The following is a 21,934-nucleotide window of genomic DNA, read 5'->3' on the forward strand; positions in this document are numbered from 1 at the left end:
ATTCAAACCATATCCCAGTACCTCCCTCAGGTCACCTGTCCCTGCTTACACTGTCTGTGCATTTCTTTCTTACTCCTCTCTTTGAGGAGCAGATCCTTGCTCAGCCATGTTAGTTTCTGGCCTGCCTTGCTCAATTCCCTGCACTCTAGGATAGAGAGCTCTTGCACTGTAGGAAAAGTGGCTTTAAAGAACTGCCAGCTCTGGTCAGCACCTCTGTCCTTAAGGACAGTTTCCTAGGGGATCTCTTTCACCAGCTCCTTAAACAGCTGCAATTTTGCTCTTGCAAAGTTCAGGGTCTTGACTCTGCTCCTCACCAGGCTGGCAGTCCCTGAGATCACAAACTCAAGGGCTTGGTCGCTACAGCCCAGGCTGCCACCAATCCTGAAGGCTTTAATGAGCTCACCTGCACTGGTGAGCACCAGTAATACCTGTCCTGCATGCCTCATTCATCCAGGGCTGGCCATCACCCAAGAAAACCAGATCCAGCAGGAGCTGCATTATAGTGGGGAGAGAACAGGACTGTACATCAGTGTGACTTCTCTCTTGCTGTCTAGCCTGACCTCCTTATGTTCCACCAGTGGATCTGCCTCTCCAGTTAGCCTACTAATTGCAGAGCCTGGAACTATTATGTTTCCTTTTCTACTCTGATTTTCACATTTTTAAAAGGTCCTCCCTCACTGCCTGTGTTGCAGGTTTGAACTTCACTGGCCAGGATCTTGTCAATTGATTCACAAAGGTTTATAGTCACTAGACCAAGCCTTTTAAAATGGGCAGTGAGGTTTTTAAATCATTTAATAATTCCCTGAAGGCTTTTCTTGTCAGCTCAGAAGCAATTTTCTCTACTAAAAACTAGTCACCAATGATACAGCTTGCTAGCTGTAAGCAGCATGACCTTTTGCTTGAGTTTATTCTAGCCACAACACTTTTACTACTTCTGAGTATGATGCTCCCTCAAATGATCAATTTCATGATCTCTGGGTGCAGCATACCGTAACATAAATGGCCCTTTTTGTGTGTTCCTTTCTTTCACAGCCGATGTTTTCAGGCTGTCAGTGCAGCGGGATGTTATTCAAAAGGCTCAGGCAAGCGAGGACGTTCTTGCCGCTCAGCGGCAAAGGGCCCTGAGGGGATTTATTGCGCTGAGAGGGTGAGCAGAGCCACCTATGGGCCACTAGAGAATTCTCCGTGAGTCTTCACCGCCACCATTGCTCACTGCAGAAAACAACCAGTGACCCCCATTTAGCTGGCTTTACAACTCTTCTTGGTTTATGGTCTGAATCACATCTTGCACAGAATGCCTGTGGTGTGAGCATTAAACAGATGAATTAGGCTCTTCCCAGCTCTGTGCTACTTCAGCCACCAGCTTTTTGGCTCCTTTTCTTGTGTGGTTTGCATATTGAATCTACAAGCACAGTTTCCTTTCAGATTGGTTTACAGGGACAATGACTTTCTTTACCTTATTTACCCCATTTATTCAGCATCAAATGCAGACTGTAACTAGTATGATAAAATGAGATTTACTGCCACTGCCTTCCTCGGCCAGGGCAGGGTCTCATGAGAAACATCTCTTTTTAGGGGAAGCATTTTACTTCTCTCTCTCCCTTTTCCAAGAAAACCTCTAGAGGACAGGTTTGTGTGGTGCAGAATTGCTAAGCTTTGTTGTTATGCTTATTGAATCTAAGACTGACACTGAAGTATGAGGTTCTCTTTAAGATACTGCAACTGTTGAGCTTTGCCTGTGGAGTTTACAAAGGCTGGCAAACAGTGCCATATGGAATGATTGATCCTTGCCTTAAGAGACTGACACTTCACCTTGGATCACCAAGGCCCTTCATTTTCCATTATGCAAAGTCCTTTTCTTTCTTTTTTATGGATACAGAGAAATAGCTGGTCTGGGAAAAAGTTATTTACGGGCAATTCTCTGCTTACATTGCCAATTTTAATTTTTGATAAAGAAATCCAGACCAGTTTCCTGGAATCCCATCCCAAACTGCATTTTTTAAAAAGTAGAAACATGAAGAGGGGAGATCTACTGCTGGCAAGAAAGAGGAGAGAAACTTTTAAGGGTTGTTAGATGTTTTTAATATTTGGGCACTGAGAGATTTAGAAAAGCGTTTTGTGTGGTTTTGAAACTGCAGAATTAGACACATAAGTGCTTAGAGGTTTTGAGAATCCCTTTAGTCATCTTTAGTGCTAAATACCCTCAAATATTCAGCCTGTCAGCCTTTGCAGTACAGATGCCTGTAGCTGCACCAAGGGTTGAAGGCATTTGTCTTTTTTCATAACAGAGTTGCTACCAGGAAAGTTGAGAGCTGATATTGTGTCTTTATAATTCAAGAAAATGGAGAAATCATAGGAAAGGTTTAATGTATTATAGCTGCAGAGCACCTTTGTTCATTAGATTTAGTAACTGTCAGATAATAGACAGATAATAGGTGATAGACTATATTTTGGGTTAAATTCTGTCATCACTTATTCCCTCTGATCATAGAGGACTGACAGTAACTGGGTAATTTGGGCTGTTAAAGGCCAGGAAATTGAGTTTTTATCAATGATAAAAATTCTGTATTAAATGGCAATCTAATACAATCCCACTGAATTTCAGTGCAACAACTATCAAACTTGATCCTGATTTTTTAAAATAAAAATATGACAAAGACTGACTTATCTTGCAGTATAATAATAATAATAATAATTTTTAGAGCACATACTTATTTTCACAATGTATGCCACTTCTGAAACACTTCTGTCTCAATGCCAGACTGTGGCTGTTCTAGCACAAAGTTTGAGGAAGGCTATAGCTGGATCTCCTCCTTTGCATATGTCATAAGAGATAGATTTAAATATCTATAACATTCAGGACAGAAAAGGTGGTAGAAAAAATTCCTGTGTAGTCATTTCAACTCCTAGCATCTCTAACACAAATACACCAATATCCTTGCTGCCCTTCTCCCTTTCTCCATAAAGGCAGAGAAGCCAGACTGCAGCGAGCGCCTTCAGCTACAGAAGAGACTGGGCTGTAGAAATTTCCAGTGGTTTCTATCAAATGTGTACCCTGAACTCTCCCAATCTGGAGACACACCAAGATTCTCTGGCAAGGTAAGAGAAAACACACTATAAAGAATGATCTATTTTTGCATTGTTCAAAGACTCCAGTGTCACTTCCATGCCCTGAGTACCTGGTCCAAACAGGCAATGCAACCAGGAGGAGAAAGAAAAAGACAAAGAGCTGTTCCAAATTCTCACAGAAATGTAGAAAACCAGCCAGGAGCTGAACTCAGAGTGTCTGACTCATTCAGTGTCACAGCTCAGAGGATCCTAACCTGAGGTTCTTCAGGTGCCATTAGTTAGGCAAAAGAACTGTGTTGCCTCGTGCAGATGGCAGAAGTGACAGCAGCCAAGATATCTCTGTGCTGACCCATGTGCACAAAGAGAAAAAAAGGATTTCTTCAGTCCTGCACTTCCTGAAGGAGAGAAGTGATAGCAATAGGAGTTCCCTGGCTGTGTACAGGACATGGAATGTTTGAGTTTTTTTTTTTTAAACACATAGTTGATAATTATAATTCATTGAATATGAGTTTATTCCCAGCAGCCTTACTGGAAGGGAGTTTCCCCCAGCAAGGCAAGGTCTACTAATTAATTCACACTCAGCTATCTTTAGCCAGATTTTACTGTGTCCTTTTACTATTTTATGTGCTCTTTATTTTCAAAAAATAAAGCTTGAGAAAAGTGTAAGAACTGAGTTTGGATCACAGGAATTGTGACGTTTCTTCTGGAATATCTTGTGTTTTTTCTGACTACAGTGTCCTGTTGAAGTGCAATTTTTCACTGGCATAAACATTTAGATACCTTTCTTTTAATTATCATAATAGTTAAACCCAAAAGTGGATCTCTCTAATTTAAACAAAACTCACTAGGTAACTGACCCTGGGTGAAACACTGCATTTAATATCACATTAGTTTGCAAGATCAATATGCAAGACCAAGTCTGAAAGAAAAATACTGCCTGATTTATGAACAAAATCACATATCATAAAGGGAAACAATCACAAAATGTTAGGTGAAGGATATTTTGTTTGTATCCAATTGTGATTTATTTCAGTATAAATCTTTACTTACAGCTTTACAATACTGGTGTCGGCTTCTGTGCAGATTACAGGCCTGGAAGAGCTACTGCAGAAGGGTCTATTGAGCTCTCCCCTTGCAGTGACAGTCCCACCCAGGTAATACTTTGAGTGTTTAGGCACTGTGTCAGACCTAGGGAGCCATGCTGAAAACAGGCACCCCAACACGTAAGGGGCTGGGTTGACACTAGTGGAAATACTGGCATGTTCAAAATTTGCATGTGCTAAAGCAACAATGCCCACTCTTCCACAGCTAAGTGCCACTCAAAAAATGCCAATGTCCCCATGTGTCACTGAGGCAGATACCCACACTTTGCTCCAGAAGACAAAATTAAGCACTTATTTGTTTAGTGTATTTGGTAGTGTCTAGGGAGCAGAAAGCTTGTGAGTAAAAAATACTTAACAGTTCCAAGTTATAGAGAAGGAGGAGGGGATACCCCATTACCGACTAAATCTGAAGATTAATGCCTAAACTGCAGTCTAAGGCAGGAGAGAATTCATTTACTCTCCCTAGATGGTATCGGTCTAGCTCAGGGTGAGCTGCAAGCACATTTCAAACTGCAGCATGTGAAGACACTGTCAGAAACACCCTTCTATTCAAATATTTATGAAACTGGAGAATTTTATGACAGGGTGGGTTTATGTCACACATAATCATAGTTCACAAAGCCTTTCCTTGGGTAAATAGTTATGCCAGAATTAGCTAGCAGGGGGAACTGCTTGAAGGGTCAAGGCTGTTGGGTCTCTAACTCATGTTTGGATTGTATCTTAACAAACATGTACAGGAAATTGTCTTTAGAATTAGCCTTTAAAAATGAAATGGGATGTCCATCCATCATTGTTCAAACAAACCCTTCCTTTCCCAGCACTTTGAATATAACATGAAGGAAATCTTGCTTGGTTCTGCTCCACGGCTTTGCTTTGATGTCAGACACAGGAAGGTTATCCCTCAAAACTGTACAAAGGAGACAAACAACAGCAGCCAGCACTGGGATGTCCAGGAGGTCAGTGGTGGCTCTGCCATGGGGGAAAGGCAGCTGATGGTGACTGTGGGATCACTGGGTGATTTCAAGATTTGTGTGTGAGGAAGGCATGAGGTACCTGAAGGGCAAATTTCACTTCTGTAATTTTTAACTCAGAAAAAAATAGGATGTCTCAAGCCCACTAACACTGTCTATGTAAAGAACATTTGGTTTAGAAATACAATGACAGAAATCCTACCTAAAATCCTGTGTCTTTGTTTTACCTGTTGGAATAGAATCTGAATCAGTGGTTGTGAAAATAAGAGCAGGGCAAATTGTTTCCCATTTCTTTCAGATTGAGGGAGGGTTTGGAAATCCTGACCGCTCCCAAATGAGAGGCCTTTGTGGAGCTTACAATGGGAAACATTAAATTTTCTCCTGCATTGTAAGAGAAGAACAAACTTCCTATTAGAGGAATTCACTGTTTTTCAGTGAACCTTACTCAGCAGAGCAGGAACTCCTCAACAAGACTGAAAAATATCATGCTCTGGGACAGCCTGGGAAAATGCAGTTACTGTAGTTGTAGGGATCCAGCAATCCTCTGGAACAGCCCTACTGTAATTTGGTTTGATTCCTTAGGCAAGCACTGGTCCTTATGAAATGTTGTGGCCTGTGGTACTGAGGTGGTGCTGATGACAACCTGTAGCCATAGGAAAGAAACAGTGGTGGAAGAGAACTCAGCACCTACCACTTGTGTTAGCTTCAAAAGGAACTATGAATATTCACCATGCTCTGGGCACACAGCTAAATCCAGTCCTTGTGTTTGGAGCATTGCTTAAAAAAAAACCTGAACAACCAGTTATTACTGGTGATATACTGTATATAAATTTTCTGAAACATGGCCTAGCTTTTACTGGAAATTTCTTACTTTTAATTTGTTCTTTCTTTCCCTTTTTCTCTCATCTTGTAGAATGGAATGATTGTCCATATCCCTTCTGGCAAATGCATAGAGGCAGCAAAGAGTGAAGATGAGAAGGACTTGTTTCTGTCTGCATGTAACAAGAACACAAATCAGGTGTGGCAATTTGAGCGTTCCCGTGGGCTGCATCAGAGGTGACTGGCAGGTCTCTGCAGAGGTCAAGTCTCCAAAGTTTAACATTACTTCTGCTTGGGATTTAAGATGCATTTCCTGCAAGGACAAGAAAGCTGTTTGTGTTTGCTGTAGTATGCAGGGAAGTCAGGAATTTCTCTTGTTTAAAAGCCTGGCTCCTGGTTAACCCAGCTCTAGCTAAAACCTCTATTTATTCTGTGAAGCAGGGAACAGAGAGATTGTGAGAATCAATAAATTCTCAACTCTGCTATTGCAGAAGACACTTAAGTTTGCCCTTTGATGGAAACATGGAAAATTGGCTGCCAGACAGCTTGTCTTCAGTATATGCTGTGACTTCTCAGGATACAGAAAAAAAAGTGAGATTTTTGAAACTGTAAGAGGAAACCAGCTAAACCAGGACAAGAGTTTAGCCTTGTTTTACAGTGCCCTCGACTCATATAAAACAAAGTAGGTTTTGTATGTATGAAATTAATAGATGTTTCCACATGTAATGGCAAAAATTTTGTTTTCCAATTAACCAGAGCCAAATTTCTACTCTCTGTGAGATTACACAGAGCATAAATTAACACTTAATTAGGCACTAATTGCTCTAATTGACTTGGACTACTAACAGTCCTCAGTGTTTGGCACACCCTTCCTTAAATCCTTATCCACAGTCTAATTTGGATGGGAGAATGAGACTGAAATATTAACAATTTTTTTGTTGTTGTTTTAATTATATTTAAAGACAACTCCTCAGGAAACTTTTGTGGTACTAAGGAGGGTAACAACTTCTCTGCTTATTTGGGAATAGAAAGAATCAGTGGCATCATTTGCTCTTGTAAAGCCATGGGATGAGCTTACTATTATTATTATTATTATTATTATTACTATTATTATTGCAGTAACAGAAGTGCTGGCTGAAAACAGCAAGTGAAGGGAAACGGCCAGTTTCAACAGTGGCTACCTAGGAAGAAAATACTGGTTTGCTTCCATTTGTTTGCAGCCTGAGTTAAGTCTTTCAAGCTGTCAGTTTTAGCCAAAAAGATTGTATAGATTCTTGCTGTCATGGGTCTTCAAGATGTTCCTGAAAAGACCAAATTTTCTAAAGAAGCTTCTTCTGTAGAGCCTGCATTGCTGCTGACCTGCTGTCATTCAAAGGAGTGAATGAGAGATGAGGTTAGATAACAAGAATGGTCCACTTCAGTATCTCATTAGGGTACTTTCCTTTTTGAAGATAAAGTCAATGATGACACTTCCCAAGAGCCTGCTAAGAAAGAAGAACAGAGATTTGGGAGTCTTCCCACATCAACACCACATCTAATTTATAGTATAGATCAATGATAATCATATGTACATATTAAAGGGGAAGGGCATCTTTAATGAAACTCACTTAGGTTTTGCATTATTTTCAAGAGACAGAAAATTGTGGGGTTTTTTTAAATGCACAGCACATTGTTTAAACTTCAGAGAAAGGAAGGAGTAACAGATTATTCTGCTTAGAGCCTTCCAGTTACCTGCTCTCAGTAAATCATAATAAGTTGGTATCAAGCATATAAAATTGGTTACAACAGAGGACATGAAGAGTATTCTCTGTTGTGTTGTCCAAAACATCTCCCAGTGTCTAATTCTCTGTCTACTTTGAGTGCTAAAGATTCCACGCTGTGGTTTCAGGCATCACTCCAATCATCTTGATTACCACTTATGCTTTCTTTGATAGCATCAGAATCTATTACTATTTCTGCTGTGTCATTTAAAATTTCCTGTGACATTCTGGAAAATGCTTTAATTTTCAGCTAAGATGATGATAGCAACCTCTTCCAGAACACAAGTGATACCTGACCATTGCCCAAATCTAGGGTGAGAAAAGAGAATTTTTTAAATTGCATAAATGCTGTTTTAATGACATGTGATGCCTTTATTTTAAATTATGACTATGCCAGGTTTTTAAATTATGTATTATTTATTATATTTTGGACACTAAACTGGGAATATAATTCCTTCAGAATTTAGGTAAATGTTAAAAAATGTGTATACAAATATGGTAATTGACCACAATTATATTTATCTCAAAGAAGAATGAAAATATTTTTGGTTTAGAGAGGAAATGTTTGGAATTTCAGAGACATGGACATCTTCATTTATACTACTTTTTAACATAGTGTTAAAAACCTAGAAAAGAAGGTTTGCTGTAGATATATGCACCATATAAAAATATGTTACCTAATACCTCTTCAAAAGATAAAATTAAAACCTACGTTGCAGTACCATTTAGGAAATAATTGTTAATGCACTTGTTTCACTTAGTAACAGAGTAAATGTGTGTTTGGTTTCCAAGGGAACTGAATTCCAGAGCATGAGCCAGAAGGGAACGTGGATTGTGGAGCACACTTCCCTCTAATATAAACATAACTTAGTACACACAAATTAAAAAAAAAACACAAAGGGAAAGCATCTATCCCTGTTGTTCCTACTTTCCTTCCTATATGGATTTTAACTGGATTGGTTGGTTTTACCAATATTGTTTCCTCATGGTGGTCATTCAGACTTTGCCCCTGTAGTTACATCCATCAGATAAACTCTCCTCATGGGACTGGGCTCAACAAAGAGTGGTGGCTAAGCATGCTGGTATGTTTTCCTCATTTTTACCCATCTTTCATGCAAAACTAGCACAAAATGACGCTTTGAGTGCCACAAAACATAGAATTACTTTCAGTTATCTATTTAGACATGGTCAACATTTCAGGTTCCACTAATTCCTGTGACAGGAGAAAAATGTAAGGACAAAATGTTTCATGCAAGAATGAAGCAGTTTAAACTTTGAAAGCTTCCAAAGCCTCAGGCAAGAGCAAAGGAATTCCAGCATAACACAAATAAATACCTTATAATGTAACTCCACCTGTTTCTTTGAATTTCACAATCCAGGCACAGTGCTTTGAGCCAAACCCACCCATGAAGCTGAGCTAAAAGGTCAGATTCAGGAACTGGTCACCTTTTGGTTGACAGCACTTACTAAACAACCTAGTTTATTCCTCTCCCAGCTCATGGAAAATGGAAGAAAATAAAGCCTTGAAATGCTATTCAGAGTACTTTTAAAGCAAGTCTCAGTTGATGCAGTTGGTGTTGGCTGCAGGCTGGGCTTTGTCCTGTTAGTGAGGTGCCATCACTGGCACAGAGAAACAATGGCAGCATTCCTCTCCATGTGTTAATCTGAAGTCTGAACGGGGACAGAAGGTTTATCAACCTTCATGCTAAATCCTGTAGCACAGAAATGTTGAGGGTATCTCTCAGTCCACGTGTAAGTGCTTCCAGGTGCTGCCTTGAAGACATTCATTGAGCTGTAATACTGCTGATTGAAATGCAAAAGCTTCCATTTCTGATATCCCCAGGAAAAAATGGAGCTACGTTCAGGCATCCTAGAAAAGAACAGTAACAGCCTAGGTTTCCATAACAGCTGGAAGGTGACATGTGAGTGAGAGTTTTCAGACTCTGACTTTCTATCTCATTTTATCTCAAGCAGTTTGAGTCAAACTGCAAACATATTGGAAGAGAGTAAAAAAGGAGTGTTTTGCAAATAGGTAACATGTTTTTAAGCTCATGTTTTTAAGCTATGCAAACTGCACGTGTCTGCCCTGAATAAAGTGTATCAATGCACAGAGAAACATATTTTTATTTCCTTCATTGTGTTATGATTTGTTAATGCCTTCTTTTCCTCATGCTGCAGCACAGCTGGTCTGCAAAAAACCCAGTCAGAAAGCATCCAGTGGCAATACCCTCATTCAGCCATCACCTGACAGTCTTACAGAAATGTACAGGAGGACTTGCCCTGTCAGCATCTTAGAAGGGGGTTTGAATCTGCAGACCTTTGCCGTAATTTCCATTGATTTCTTTGGAAAGGTCTGAATAAGGACTCCAAACACAGTCCCTGGAACGCATGAACTCCAGCACACCCTTCGGGCAGCTCACAGCTGCTTATTCACCAGGTGCTTTGGAAGGATGTTTTGGAAAAACAATCTGGCTGCATTACTTGAGAGAGAAGCCATAGTGGTTTTGCTATCTTTATAGCTGCTCATTTTTAACTTAATTTTTTTCATTAGCTATCAGTCTTGGGGATGATTATGCTTTAGACACATGGAAGAGGATCCACCTCTGTTAACTGGGGCCACCTGAATAGTAGTCACAACTAAGGCAGTTGTCTAAGTTTCTTCTGCTGGTGAGCAGAGTACATTTCCAGAGGTAATCAATGGCAAGTATTTAACCAATATGGGTAAATCACTATCTAGAAATGCTTGCTTTCTCTACTGATTAAAGAGGGTTTCTTGATAATTAATTTAGATGTCATGTATCAATTTTAAACTGGAGTTAAGTGGAAGGAAAATAATCCCAAAGGGTACCCAGGCTAAAATCCCTTCCAGGAGCCCAACCCCAGTGCCCAGCTCTTCCAAGATTCCCCCAAGATCTGGCTTTAGGCACAGAGATGACAGCCAAGAACAAACTTGCTACCATCTGCAGTTTCCTCAAATGAGTTAAATCCAACAGCAGACTTTTCCAAGACAGCTTCTTTGTTCACAGACTGAGAGACCCCATTGTGTAGGATGCTGTGTTAAAAGATGATCTAGTCCCAAAGGAATAAGAATTTAAATTTTCAGAAGTGTCTCTATAATATTTTGAAGATGTTAACTCTAATATTAATAATACATCTTCTATATCTTTCCGCTGAGTAGGCTGGAAGGCTGCAGCAGAATTTTCACTACACAGAACAGACACAGGTGCCAGGATTGTTTGCAAGGTTCTTCTTAGCTTGAATCTAAGTTACAGACAGACCAGCCTGAGGGCTGAATGCATTACTCAGTTTCTAAGTGGCTGCACAATGACCTTTCTTAGAGTCCATCACCTTTGGTAATACTATTGTGATATTTATTTACACCAATCGTAATTTTGTATTGCAAACTGAGAAAAAGGTAAAAGTAATTAACTTTTTGAAAATTTGCATATTATAAAAATACTAAATATATTTTAAAATATCTAATCTATTTTGTTCAATTACTCAAAAGATTGCTCTGCATTTATTAGTCCCTCAGTCTTACAGACTGCTAACAAATAATTTAATAATGTCGCTTACATTATTATAGGCATAAATGAGCCATAAAGGATTACATCCCTCAGTATTGTATTTTTCATGGTATTTTTTATTCACTTGTTATTATGCTATTAGGTGAAAACTGAGGTTTTTTACAGTCTCTTTTTTATCACTTACTGTAATAATAATTACACAAAAAATTTAATTGCAGCTCCAAAAGAAAATCAACTGCTGCTTTGATGTATCAAGAGTTCAAGATGGACAACATCAGACATTTATACCTGAGTACAAGCCCTAGGGAGGCTGCTTGGGAGATGTATCATCCTTTATACATCTAGTTTGGGATTACTGAACAAACTAAAAGTGGTCAAAAGCTATAGCCAATTCAAAATGTTGGATGCAAACATGTTCTGCAGAGACAACAGGTCATTGCATTAGTGTCATCTTCTTTTGCTTTCCCTCTTATTAGCACACACTTTGCCTGCTTGGAAATCCAGAGCCAAGCAGTAAACAGTGTTTAATAATCAAAATACTTCAAGCGGGCAGACTCATAGAATTCATCATGTCAATTAAAAAGTAAGCCTTGCAGTAAATTTCATATTGGACGTGTTGTCTTGTAAACCCTTGTCTTACCTAGTTTGTGTATGTGTCATACTTAACAAAAACTGATAATCTGTGGTGCCAAGAGCTGCCTTCACTTACAATCAGTCATAGAGCCTGGAAGACCACTTGGTCTGATGCTCCCTGAGCCCATGCAGTCCAGCTGATGGATCCCTGGCTGCCACAGCAAGCTCCTGGATGGTGGTGAGAGCCACTTCTTCAGGGCAGTTTGCTGCTGATTCCTTGGCTTGCAGAAGCAAAGGAAACATGAATTTCCTGGTGCAGCAACCCGCGGGCAGTCTGTGGTGTCTGCACACATTCGCACACGCACCAGCCCAGGGGCAGAGCCCGGTGCTGACGCTAAGGAAATAACTTTGAGTTGTGTGGTTTGGGCCCAGCTCCTGCTGCTGGAACAACCTTCTGTGTGCAGCCCATGACAGAACTCTTAAGATTCTCCACTGCCAAGAACAACTCTTAAATCAGCAACAAGAGGAAAGGGTGAAACAAAATAGGTCTTGACACTAGAAAAGAACTTGATAAGCAAAATAAGAACAATGAGACCATAATTTGCTTATTGCAAGAAGATGTCTGTCTTTTCTATAAAATATACAATTTTGGCAGTTTCATTCAAGATTAGATGTAACATGATGCTCAGACTTGGCAGACAGTGGTGATTTCATTTTGAGGAGTTTCCAAGGTTTCTGAATTTGCTTTCAGACCCACCATTTCCTGTGCTCTCTGGAACAGAGCTGGGATGCTCACACAGGCAGTGATGAGGGAGGTCTGCAGGCCAGGCTGCCCATGGCAAGGTGCTGGGCTCTGCTTCCTTGTCACCCATCATAAGAAACAACCTTTTCCTCTGGGCTGTCTTACTTTCAATATGTGGGCAAATTTTGATGAAAAATTGTTTTCCTGGATTTTTACTGCTAGATCTTGTGAACATGTCTGCAACAATTACATGCCAGCAAAAACTGCAGACTCAGCAAAATTAGGAAAATCAGTATTTGATTTTTAACAGGGAGAAAGAATATAGAGGCAAATGGGAAGAGGAGAATTTAATTTCAGTTCCCAAGTACCTCCATCCATTTCTTTTTATGGCACTGGAGGACTGCAGAACAACCCAGCTGGGCTACTACAATAACAGAAGCCTTAGGTTTATGTTGCAAGTACTGGTTTCTGATGACATGCCTGACAGGGAAAGGCTTTTTTACATTTTCATATTTGCTTCCTAAAGTGGTAGCAGTGAAAATGAGAATGAGGATGTCTCATTAAATAAATGACTGTCTACCTGTGCAGCAAAATTTAACTAGGTACATAAAACAAACAATTGACACTCTCTGATTGGAGTTCAAAGTTAGGCCACTTCATTTATCAGCAAATGTTGCTGTGTTTAGTAGCAATTAATTACAGAAAGGGTTTTAAAGTTTGTGATGTAATTTTTAAAAAACCTAAGCCTTTATTCTCAGACCTAGGCCTCTGTAACAGTGTCAGATTTCATGTGGTTCATGTCGATGTTGTGTTGATTTAAATAAAGTTACAGCTATTGGCAGAAACAGCTTACATAAGAATGTCCATTTTCAAATACCCCTCATTTTTACTTTGAATTAGAAACTGTGTTAAAGTGAAAAGCATGAAAACATGAATCAAATAGCAAGAAGTCTAAAAAAAAGGAGATGCAGAAGTACATAAACATGATGTACTATCTGAAAGACTACAGATCATAAAGTGACCTCATGAATTTGAGAAACTTGGTGATTTTTGAGTACACTGGATTTAAAGACAACATGCCAAGGTAGAGAAATGTCTGCCTAACATTAACAGTAACACATGCTGTCCCGCACACTGGGTTTCAGGGACCAGACACTGAGGTCCAGCTTGTGAAAATGCTCTAGTCCAAAATTAATAGGTATGTTTTGTCTCCATTCTTTATTGGTTTTAGGACTTCTAATGGCAGAAAAAAAGGCATTTGTAGAGAAGGTCATCTGCAAAGCTCTTAACATGAAAGCAAGTATGGCCAGTATCGGCATGAACTCCAGCCAGTAAGAAATAAATGTGAAAATGCCATTTAATTAAAATTCTGGATTTTCTCCAGGAAGAATTATCTCATCTTCTTTCTCTTTATATACTGCATACTGCAAAAAGAATAAACTGAAGCAGACTTCTCCACTTGTGAAGGGAATTATGCTTTTGTGCTAACCTAGGAACATCATGGTACACTGATTTTTAATAAAAAGCTCCACTTTCTCCCCTCCAGCACCCCAAAAAAATCCTACTATTCTTCTGTGCATAAGTGTCCAAATCCAGTGCTCCTACTGCCTAACTCAATGAAAGACTGAAGTCTGCTAGGAAAATGTCCAAGACATAAAATACATTCAAAGCTACTGGTAACTTATTTCATGCCTGTCACTAATCTTTTTTGCAAACAGCTACTCTCAATTATTGATATTTCACTATGGGGTTTCAAGGTGACTCTTGATGACAGGTAAAACCACAAATTTTCTGCTTCTCAGTAGGAAGACTGATAAACACTAGAAATGTACATCACACCAGGAAAATCTGTCCCTCCAGGTAACTCCCATTTTGACTCTTGACAACAAAAAAATGTTGGGTTTTGTCTGCATCCCTTTGCCAGATCGTTGCAGCTGCACCAGTTCTATTAAAACCCCTCACTTTTGTGGATCTAGGATTTGTCACTCTAAACAGAAAAGAATATTAAGCTGCAAAAAGGGCAAGAACAATTTATATCTGCTCCTATACTAGGTCTCATCAGTGCAACTCTATTATTAAAAATGTTTGAAACAAACCTGTGAAATAAATAGCAAAATTAGTAAACTCCCTACATATGGAAAAAGTCTACAGCTATCAAGAACACAGGACGGCCATATTCTTTTTTTTCTTGGTTCTGGCAATAAAAAGACAGTCCTAATGGAGAACACAGGAGAGCAAGTACCAGCAGAACTGACAAGATGGAGGAGGTATTTCTCAGACAGTGAGAATGTGCAGGTGGCCATTTGTTCTACCGAGACCAAGATCTCTCTTTTTCTGGCTGGACATATCAGAGAGATGCACAAATCTGTGACTGAGGTTTTGTCCCTGCCCTATTTAAAAGGCTCATCTCATTTACCATGGACAGTCTTGGAAATGTCATTTCTTGGCAGTCATGAGCAATGAATTACAATATGCTACATCTGGAGGAGAATGGGGGAAAGAATCTGCACGGTAAAGACTTGGAAAGTGCAAGACTGAGCAAAACTAAACAGTATTTCAAATTGATAAAAAACATTTAAAATAAGACAGTCACCTCAGTAAGAAAGCAGACTAATAAAACTGAGCAGTTTGAGATTTTCTGTAAAGGATATTTCAGGTAGCTGAAAGGATATTTCAGGTATGGATGTAGCTCCAGGTGTGGATATAGCTCCTCAAATCTCACCAAGGTGTTTTGCTCCCAAGTTAGTGTTGGGCAACTGCTCAGGAGCATCAAGAACATGTGTAATAAAGCTGGGGAGTGTTCAGGGGCATCCAGTTGTGGGGATCACAGCCTGACCTTACGGAGCAAGGTCACCTTATGGTGACAGAGGCTAATTCTAATCAGGTATCTTACGTCTGAAGGGTATTGTAATAGAGATTGTAAAGCTACTGAAATAAAATTAGTAGAAAGAATTAAACTGTAATGTAAAAAATAAAAGACAGAATAAGATTCATTATGCACTGGATAACATCCCCTGAAAAATTTGGAGGAACCAAAACTACTGAAGGTTGGTGTCAAGGGCCACCCCAGGTGGCAGGATAGTGTAGGATGAGAAATACTGTGAGACTTCATACTGACTTCTTCAGAATAAAATTAATAATTTCATAAATGCTGAAATGCTTCAATTGACACTCTGGGACCAAACTGATTTTATTAATAAAAAATTGCTTCCCCTCTCTCCTACCTATTTTTCAGTTCTACAAGAGTTAAAAAATAAACAAAATGGGAACTGTATCTGACCAAGAGCTGTCATAGAATGTGTCTTGAGGCATTATGGCTCTGGTGAAGACAATGTCATGCTCCTAGAAATCCTGGTTTTGTCTGTGTTTCTGCCTCTCCCTGAGCCATTAACCGCCTCAGATGTGGATGACACTGAAATGCACTTGCTCAGTCTGGTTTTTTTGGCTGACACAGTGAAGCAGCATTCAAAGTGAGGCTGAAACATTTATGAGAGAGAGTCATGGAAGGGCAGAAAACCCAGAAATGTATTATTTACTGCACATGTTCTTTATTCTCTTTTCATGGGTAATTCATTTGAATTCTGCTCTTCTGTAGGGTGAAGTGGATCTGAAGTAACATCCCTGAAGCAGCCTGTGTTACTCCAGATTTACAGAGCTGTGCTGGATGGCAGGATCTGCCTCGGAGCCTTTTATATTAGCTGTGTCTCAGAGGGTGCTCTATGCCTAGGGCTCAGGATATTCCCAGCCAGCTTAATTTTCACAAGCTGCCCTTGCAAGGCAAGCTGCAAATGTATTTACAGATCTAGCACAATAATTTCTTACTCCTGAGGTTGGTTAACCTGTCAGAAATAGATCTGTTTCTTCAGACTTCTATTTTTGCAGGTGCCTCTGCTATAAAGGCCTCAGGCGTACAAAAATGAACTAGACAAAATGTGCAGACGCTTTATTTGGCATGGAAAGAACCCAAGGACACAGCCCTGCTACGGCTGCAAAAATTAAAAAGAATATGGGGAACTTGGCCTTCCTCAGTGGAAACTTGACATTTGGGTGGCCCTGCTGCAGCCTGTGTGGGGCTGGCAGTTGCTGTCTCTGAATGAAGAGGCTGACTTAACCTGGATCTCTATCAAATCCTCCCTCTGCGAGACCGTGCATTTGGCAGAGGTACTGACAGAAATCCTCTGTCTGAGAAAGCACAATCAAATCCTGTTAGGCACAATATCTTGAAAAGCGGGTCCATTAGTTTAAAACACTGAGAAAGTTTAACTGTGGCTGTTTGGCATTTACTCTGGTTGCTGATTTATTTGAATTCTCCTTCAGTTACAAAAATCCTAAACTTGAAAAAAATATCAAGGGGGAAAAAAAAGATGTAAGGATTTGCAAGAATGAGTGTTTTTTAGGGGGCAGACTACATTCTTCCAGTATGCATCTTTTATACATTATCCCCCTCCTGTGTATGCACCCGAGATAACCGAGCAGTCCTAACTACGGGATACTTGCAAGAAACAAATTCTGAGCTTGGTGCCTGAACAAACAGCTGGGGTGGGAAGAAAATCCTTCCTCTTGTAAGTAGAAGGAAGTGGATCCTGAAGCACTGCATCCCCCTCAGGCTGCCCCACTACTCTCAGTTCAGTGTGCACAGAGGAAACCCACATAGGAAAAGCTTAGTTATCAGGTCTCTCTGCTGCTCTCCCTTGCTCCCACAGCAAAATCCCACCTCTAGGTTGCTAAGCAGTTTGTGGTGAAGATGTAGGGGCCACAGAAGCATATTTTGATGCCCAAGGCATGGTGCCAGTTTGGTGTGTCATCACCTGCTCTCTTCTGGGCCTTGTGTCAAGGGATATTAAAAAGATGACCTTCATTCCAGTTCAAAGCAGAGCTTGAACTTTATGAACCATCCCTGGCAGGGACTGTGTTTCTCTGCTTGCCATGTCCTTTTCACAGTGCTGTCTGCATTTGCCTGGCACTGTCCCACGGTGCACCATCCCCAGCTTTGGGAATTTTGATGTTTGTCTCAAGAAATGTTTTAAGTTCCCAACTCCGCAGCTTTTACTTGCCCAAGGAAAGCTCACAGGCTCTGACCTCAGGCTGTTTGCAAAGCCTGTCAAAACCCATTTGTCTAGGAGACTGCAGCAGCAAATATCACAGTTAAGGCTAAAAGGCAATTCTATGCCAAGCTCATTCTAGGTCACTAACTTCCTAAGGGTATTCTTCCAAGAAATAGCTTCATCTTGAGTAGTTCTGCAAGAGGAGAGAGACTGTGAGTTATAGTTAACTCCTTCGTCACAAGGAAAAGCGCGAATCCTTTAGTCTATCACATTTAGCATTCAACATTTATTCAGGCTAAGACTTCCCCCCTTAGGGCCAATACTAGGAAATAAAGTTACAAGGAAATAGTAGATTTGAATTAAAGAAAATATTTTTTGCCCTTTCAAAAAGCAAACTATTTTATATGTGCATCTTGGGCAGTATCCCCACTTCTTTTAGGAAAGTAAATAGTGTATTCAAAACAAAAAGAAATCTCACATTGAAAAACTGCATTAACTCAAATAAAAGGCTTCACTGCCCAGAAAACTCAGATATCCCTCAGAAAAGCCACTGTAGCAAAGACAAGGAAATACGAGAGGCACACAGAGACAAGAAAAGACAGAGGAAATACAGATGCAGCTTTGAAGGAAGAGATGAAGTCTCTTAAAATATAAAATGAACATGCAAGGGAAGAAACACATTACAAAATTAAACAAATAAAGCCAGCTAAATGATAGGAGGAGTGGACATAAACCAGTCTTGGACAGTCCTACCAAAGTGCATAGAGCTTGCACACGTTCATCAGCTGCTGATAGGAGGTTGTGGGAGGGACTAGCAGGAAACTACCTGAATCCACAGTACCTTGGATCACCTCATCTTCTAAAAACCACCCAGGGCACAAGGAAGAGACAGGAGGATAAAGACAAGGTTATTCTAAGGCATACACTCTAAAAACTTATTTCCTTAACTAAATGTAAGTTCTAAGATAATGTCAGCCCAGTGCTCACCAAATGTCAAAAAACAACATCATGTTAGGAATTTTTGGAAAATAGAGAGCAGAATAGAGAACAAATATCACTATGCAAATGTATGCATAATGCATCCATGTCTAGAACTGTGCACAATTCTTATTTCCCTTTCAAAAATGGTGCAGAAAAAGAAGAAAAAAAATCTTAACAGTCCTCAGTAGGCTAGAGAGCTGAAAGCAGAAAACTGTCTCCTCCTATCCAAAAGATGTCTTTAAATGAACCCCAGTGCAATGGGTTCAATAGAAACAGAGTGACATGTCTCTTCATAAGGCACACTTAACTTGGGCAATTCCTTTCCATGGGATGCAGTGGATTTTGTGATGTGGATTCAAAAAGAGATTAGACAAATTCATCGGAAAATATATATTGTTCATGATATTTAACAACAATGCATCAGTCTCAAGAAGTCTGTGACTTTCAGGTTGCGTGGGAGGGTTGTAGGGAAGTATCCCCAAATGTTTGCCCTGGCCATGGACTCTTCAGCAGCTGCTGGGCAGTGCTGGGGATGGGATGGGACCAAGAAGCCCCTTGGTCTGCCCTGGGACAGTCAGTCCTGCTCTGATGCACTGACATATTTTGCTCCCACAGCTCAGCTCAGCCTCCAGGACAGGAGCTTTCCTTACTGGCTCTGAAATGACCCTCTTACAAGTTCTGCAAAAAAGGGACTGTGAGACTGACAGGTGTTTTGCCTGGATTTCTACCTCTGGACTGTTTACATATCTAAATTCAAAATCTGGTTCTAGTAAGGGATGTATGCCAGAATCCATCAATGTGGGAACACCTGTGCAGTGCACTGGGGGCCACAGAAGCCTCTGCATAATATAAAAGTCAAATGTCTTCTACCCTAATAAGTGAAAAAGTAGGATAAGTAGGGGCTCATATTTTATCCACTATTTTTTTTGTAATTAAATTAACAATAACCTTAAAACACATCACAGGCTACAAAATCAGTTCTAATCCATTATAGTGATAAAAATGATAAATTTAGGCTGCAGTCTTGCTATTGTCTAAAACCAAATACCTTAAGATGGTATTGCATTGCATAGGTACACAATTTTCATGAAAAGGATCAACAGACCTACTAAAAGACATGCAGAAATAAAAACTGTTAAACAATATCTTTTTCAAGATATTTGGAAAAGAAAAAAACCCCTCCCTTGAAAATAGTAGTTTTTTTCTAGGCAGCGTGAAATAGTCATTGTTACTAAAAGTATACCAGAAATTTGTATTTTGTGTAAACACCACAGGACTACATATATAAAGAACGTGCTAAGAAGTGGTGCAGCTATTTAGTGCTCCCGTGGATGGAAATCTTTTACTTGAAGTACTGAATGTAACAAAAAGTTGTCCTCTGACTTCTCCAGAAGGACAACTGAGACCAAAATAAAACCATTTGCCAGGGAGCAGGAAAGGGCCTGAATAAGTCACAGAAGTGACTTACTGCCAGCTCCTGTTGATTTTACCCTCAGTCTTAATAGCTGGATCTTTCCCTAAAGCAACAGCTTCAGCATTCAAACAACAAGATAAAGATCTCTGTTTTGACATAGAAATAAAAAATGACCACCCCTGGATGGGGCAGCTCTGCTGTGACCTTTGCACACCACTGTGCCTTCAGAGCGAGCTTCTCTTGGCTGGCTGCACTCACTGACAGGGTCAATGGCACAGCAGTGACTTTCCACATGACAGGAAACCTGTGCTGGAATGGGGAGCTGCCAAGAATATGAGGTGACCTGGTGTGCAAACAGCTCCAAATGGTGACAGCAAGGGGTGGGAAGGAGTGATGATGGGTCACTTGAGGTGGGAAGGTTGGTCAGCCCTTTTGGTTGGTCCCTTTTGACCCACTTCCTCCCTGAGCACAGGTGACACTGTGACAGCTGCTCTCCCTCTTGGCACAGCTTCTGTCAGTTGCTGCCTCTGTCACTCAACAGGGCTGACCAGTTCCAGGGCTGATGAGCCCAGCATCTCCACAGGATCCTCCCAGTTTCCTCCATGCCACGGAGAGACATTAAGAAATTAGCATTTTAAGTTACCATGAAGTAGAATCAAAGCAATCCACATGGAACTGCTAGGAGAAAATTCATGGCAAGTTTAAAGAACAAATACCTTGATAAACCCTATGTCAAAAACATTTCAAGAAGTTTTCAGTGTAACAAATGCCTATCCCTACAGTTAGCACGATCTGAGTGTTAAATTGGAATAGAAGAGATGGAGATGGAACATGCAGAAACTGCTTGTCTTCGTGACAATACATAGCTGTCAGTAACTAACTTACATGAAATTTGTGCCAGTTTATTTGAAATTAATCAGTATCTGCTTCTTGGTAGAAAGACTTGGTAATCTATGTAATGATCTTTAATTCTGTCCCTCTGCAAGGAACACCTGGGTTTTTTTTTGGCAGGTGCTGAGAATCATAATTAAAAACTGTGATGGAGAGAAGATATGTCAAGGTGCTTAGAAAGGGTCCTGTGGGACACTAGGACTTCCCAGATATATGGACAATGAAACAAGTGCAACAGCAAAATTAGTGGCCTAATGACCTCAGCTCTTGGAGGCTCTGTGTCACAGATTTCTGGAGCAACTATTCAAAACTAATCATGTACACCACTGATATACAAGCACAATGAGCCAAAAGTACATGACCTTCTCAGAGAGTTTCTTTGAAATGCAAACAAGAATCTGACAGATCAGGGAGGCTAAGCCTCTTTAGTTTAATGAAGAGCAAATTATCTTCCATTTCTTCCCATAAAATTGTGGCAACAGTGTATTGCTTGTTCTCATTGTTACACAGGAGTTCAGAGGTGTTCAACAGTATGAGAAATTTCACAGCTTGAGTATCTGAAACTGCCCATAAATTGTTTCACCCTCTCTAGTCTCTACCAAGTATGAATTATTCCATTAACATTCATGTGATGCTGTTTTCACCACACTGGCCTCCTCAGTGCAGACCCACGGACCTAATCAAACACATAATCAATCAATCTGCCTGTCAGATACAAGCAGCAAACAAGACTTCTTTGTGTCCTACACAATTGCCTCTTGAGGAAAAAAAGTGAGCTACTGGTTTGTAAGAGCATGTAATACACAAGTAATGTGTGAGGGGCCAGAGCCTGCGGTGCTGTGAGGAAACTTGTGACTGAATTCCTGACAAGGGACATTTCTGATGGCTTACTCAGACTGCCCTGACTCCTGTTCTGGAATGACACACTATCAAAGAATATTTTAAAAAGATGACTGCAATCACTGGAATCGAAAGCTTCTTACAAGTTAACAAAAGACAAAAGTGGGCAATCCTTTGGCTTTAGCATTGCTGAACTTTC

General features: G+C 40.2%; 1 protein-coding gene across 2 annotated transcripts in view; it reads left to right on the forward strand.

The window, feature by feature from the left end:
- Window positions 1-11,939, forward strand: part of GALNT15 (polypeptide N-acetylgalactosaminyltransferase 15) — a 31,836-nt gene extending 19,897 nt beyond the window's left edge. For both annotated transcript variants that reach the window (XM_059468767.1, XM_059468776.1), the window contains exons 8-12: window positions 2,968-3,099; window positions 4,122-4,223; window positions 4,991-5,128; window positions 6,057-6,161; window positions 11,468-11,939. In XM_059468767.1, the coding sequence (XP_059324750.1) occupies window positions 2,968-3,099; window positions 4,122-4,223; window positions 4,991-5,128; window positions 6,057-6,161; window positions 11,468-11,554 (564 nt within the window). In that variant the 3' untranslated portion in view covers window positions 11,555-11,939. The remainder of the gene's footprint in view (window positions 1-2,967; window positions 3,100-4,121; window positions 4,224-4,990; window positions 5,129-6,056; window positions 6,162-11,467) is intronic.
- Window positions 11,940-21,934: the final 9,995 nt, after the last annotated feature.

Source organism: Ammospiza nelsoni, chromosome 1, assembly GCF_027579445.1.
Source record: "Ammospiza nelsoni isolate bAmmNel1 chromosome 1, bAmmNel1.pri, whole genome shotgun sequence".
NCBI lineage: Eukaryota > Metazoa > Chordata > Aves > Passeriformes > Passerellidae > Ammospiza > Ammospiza nelsoni.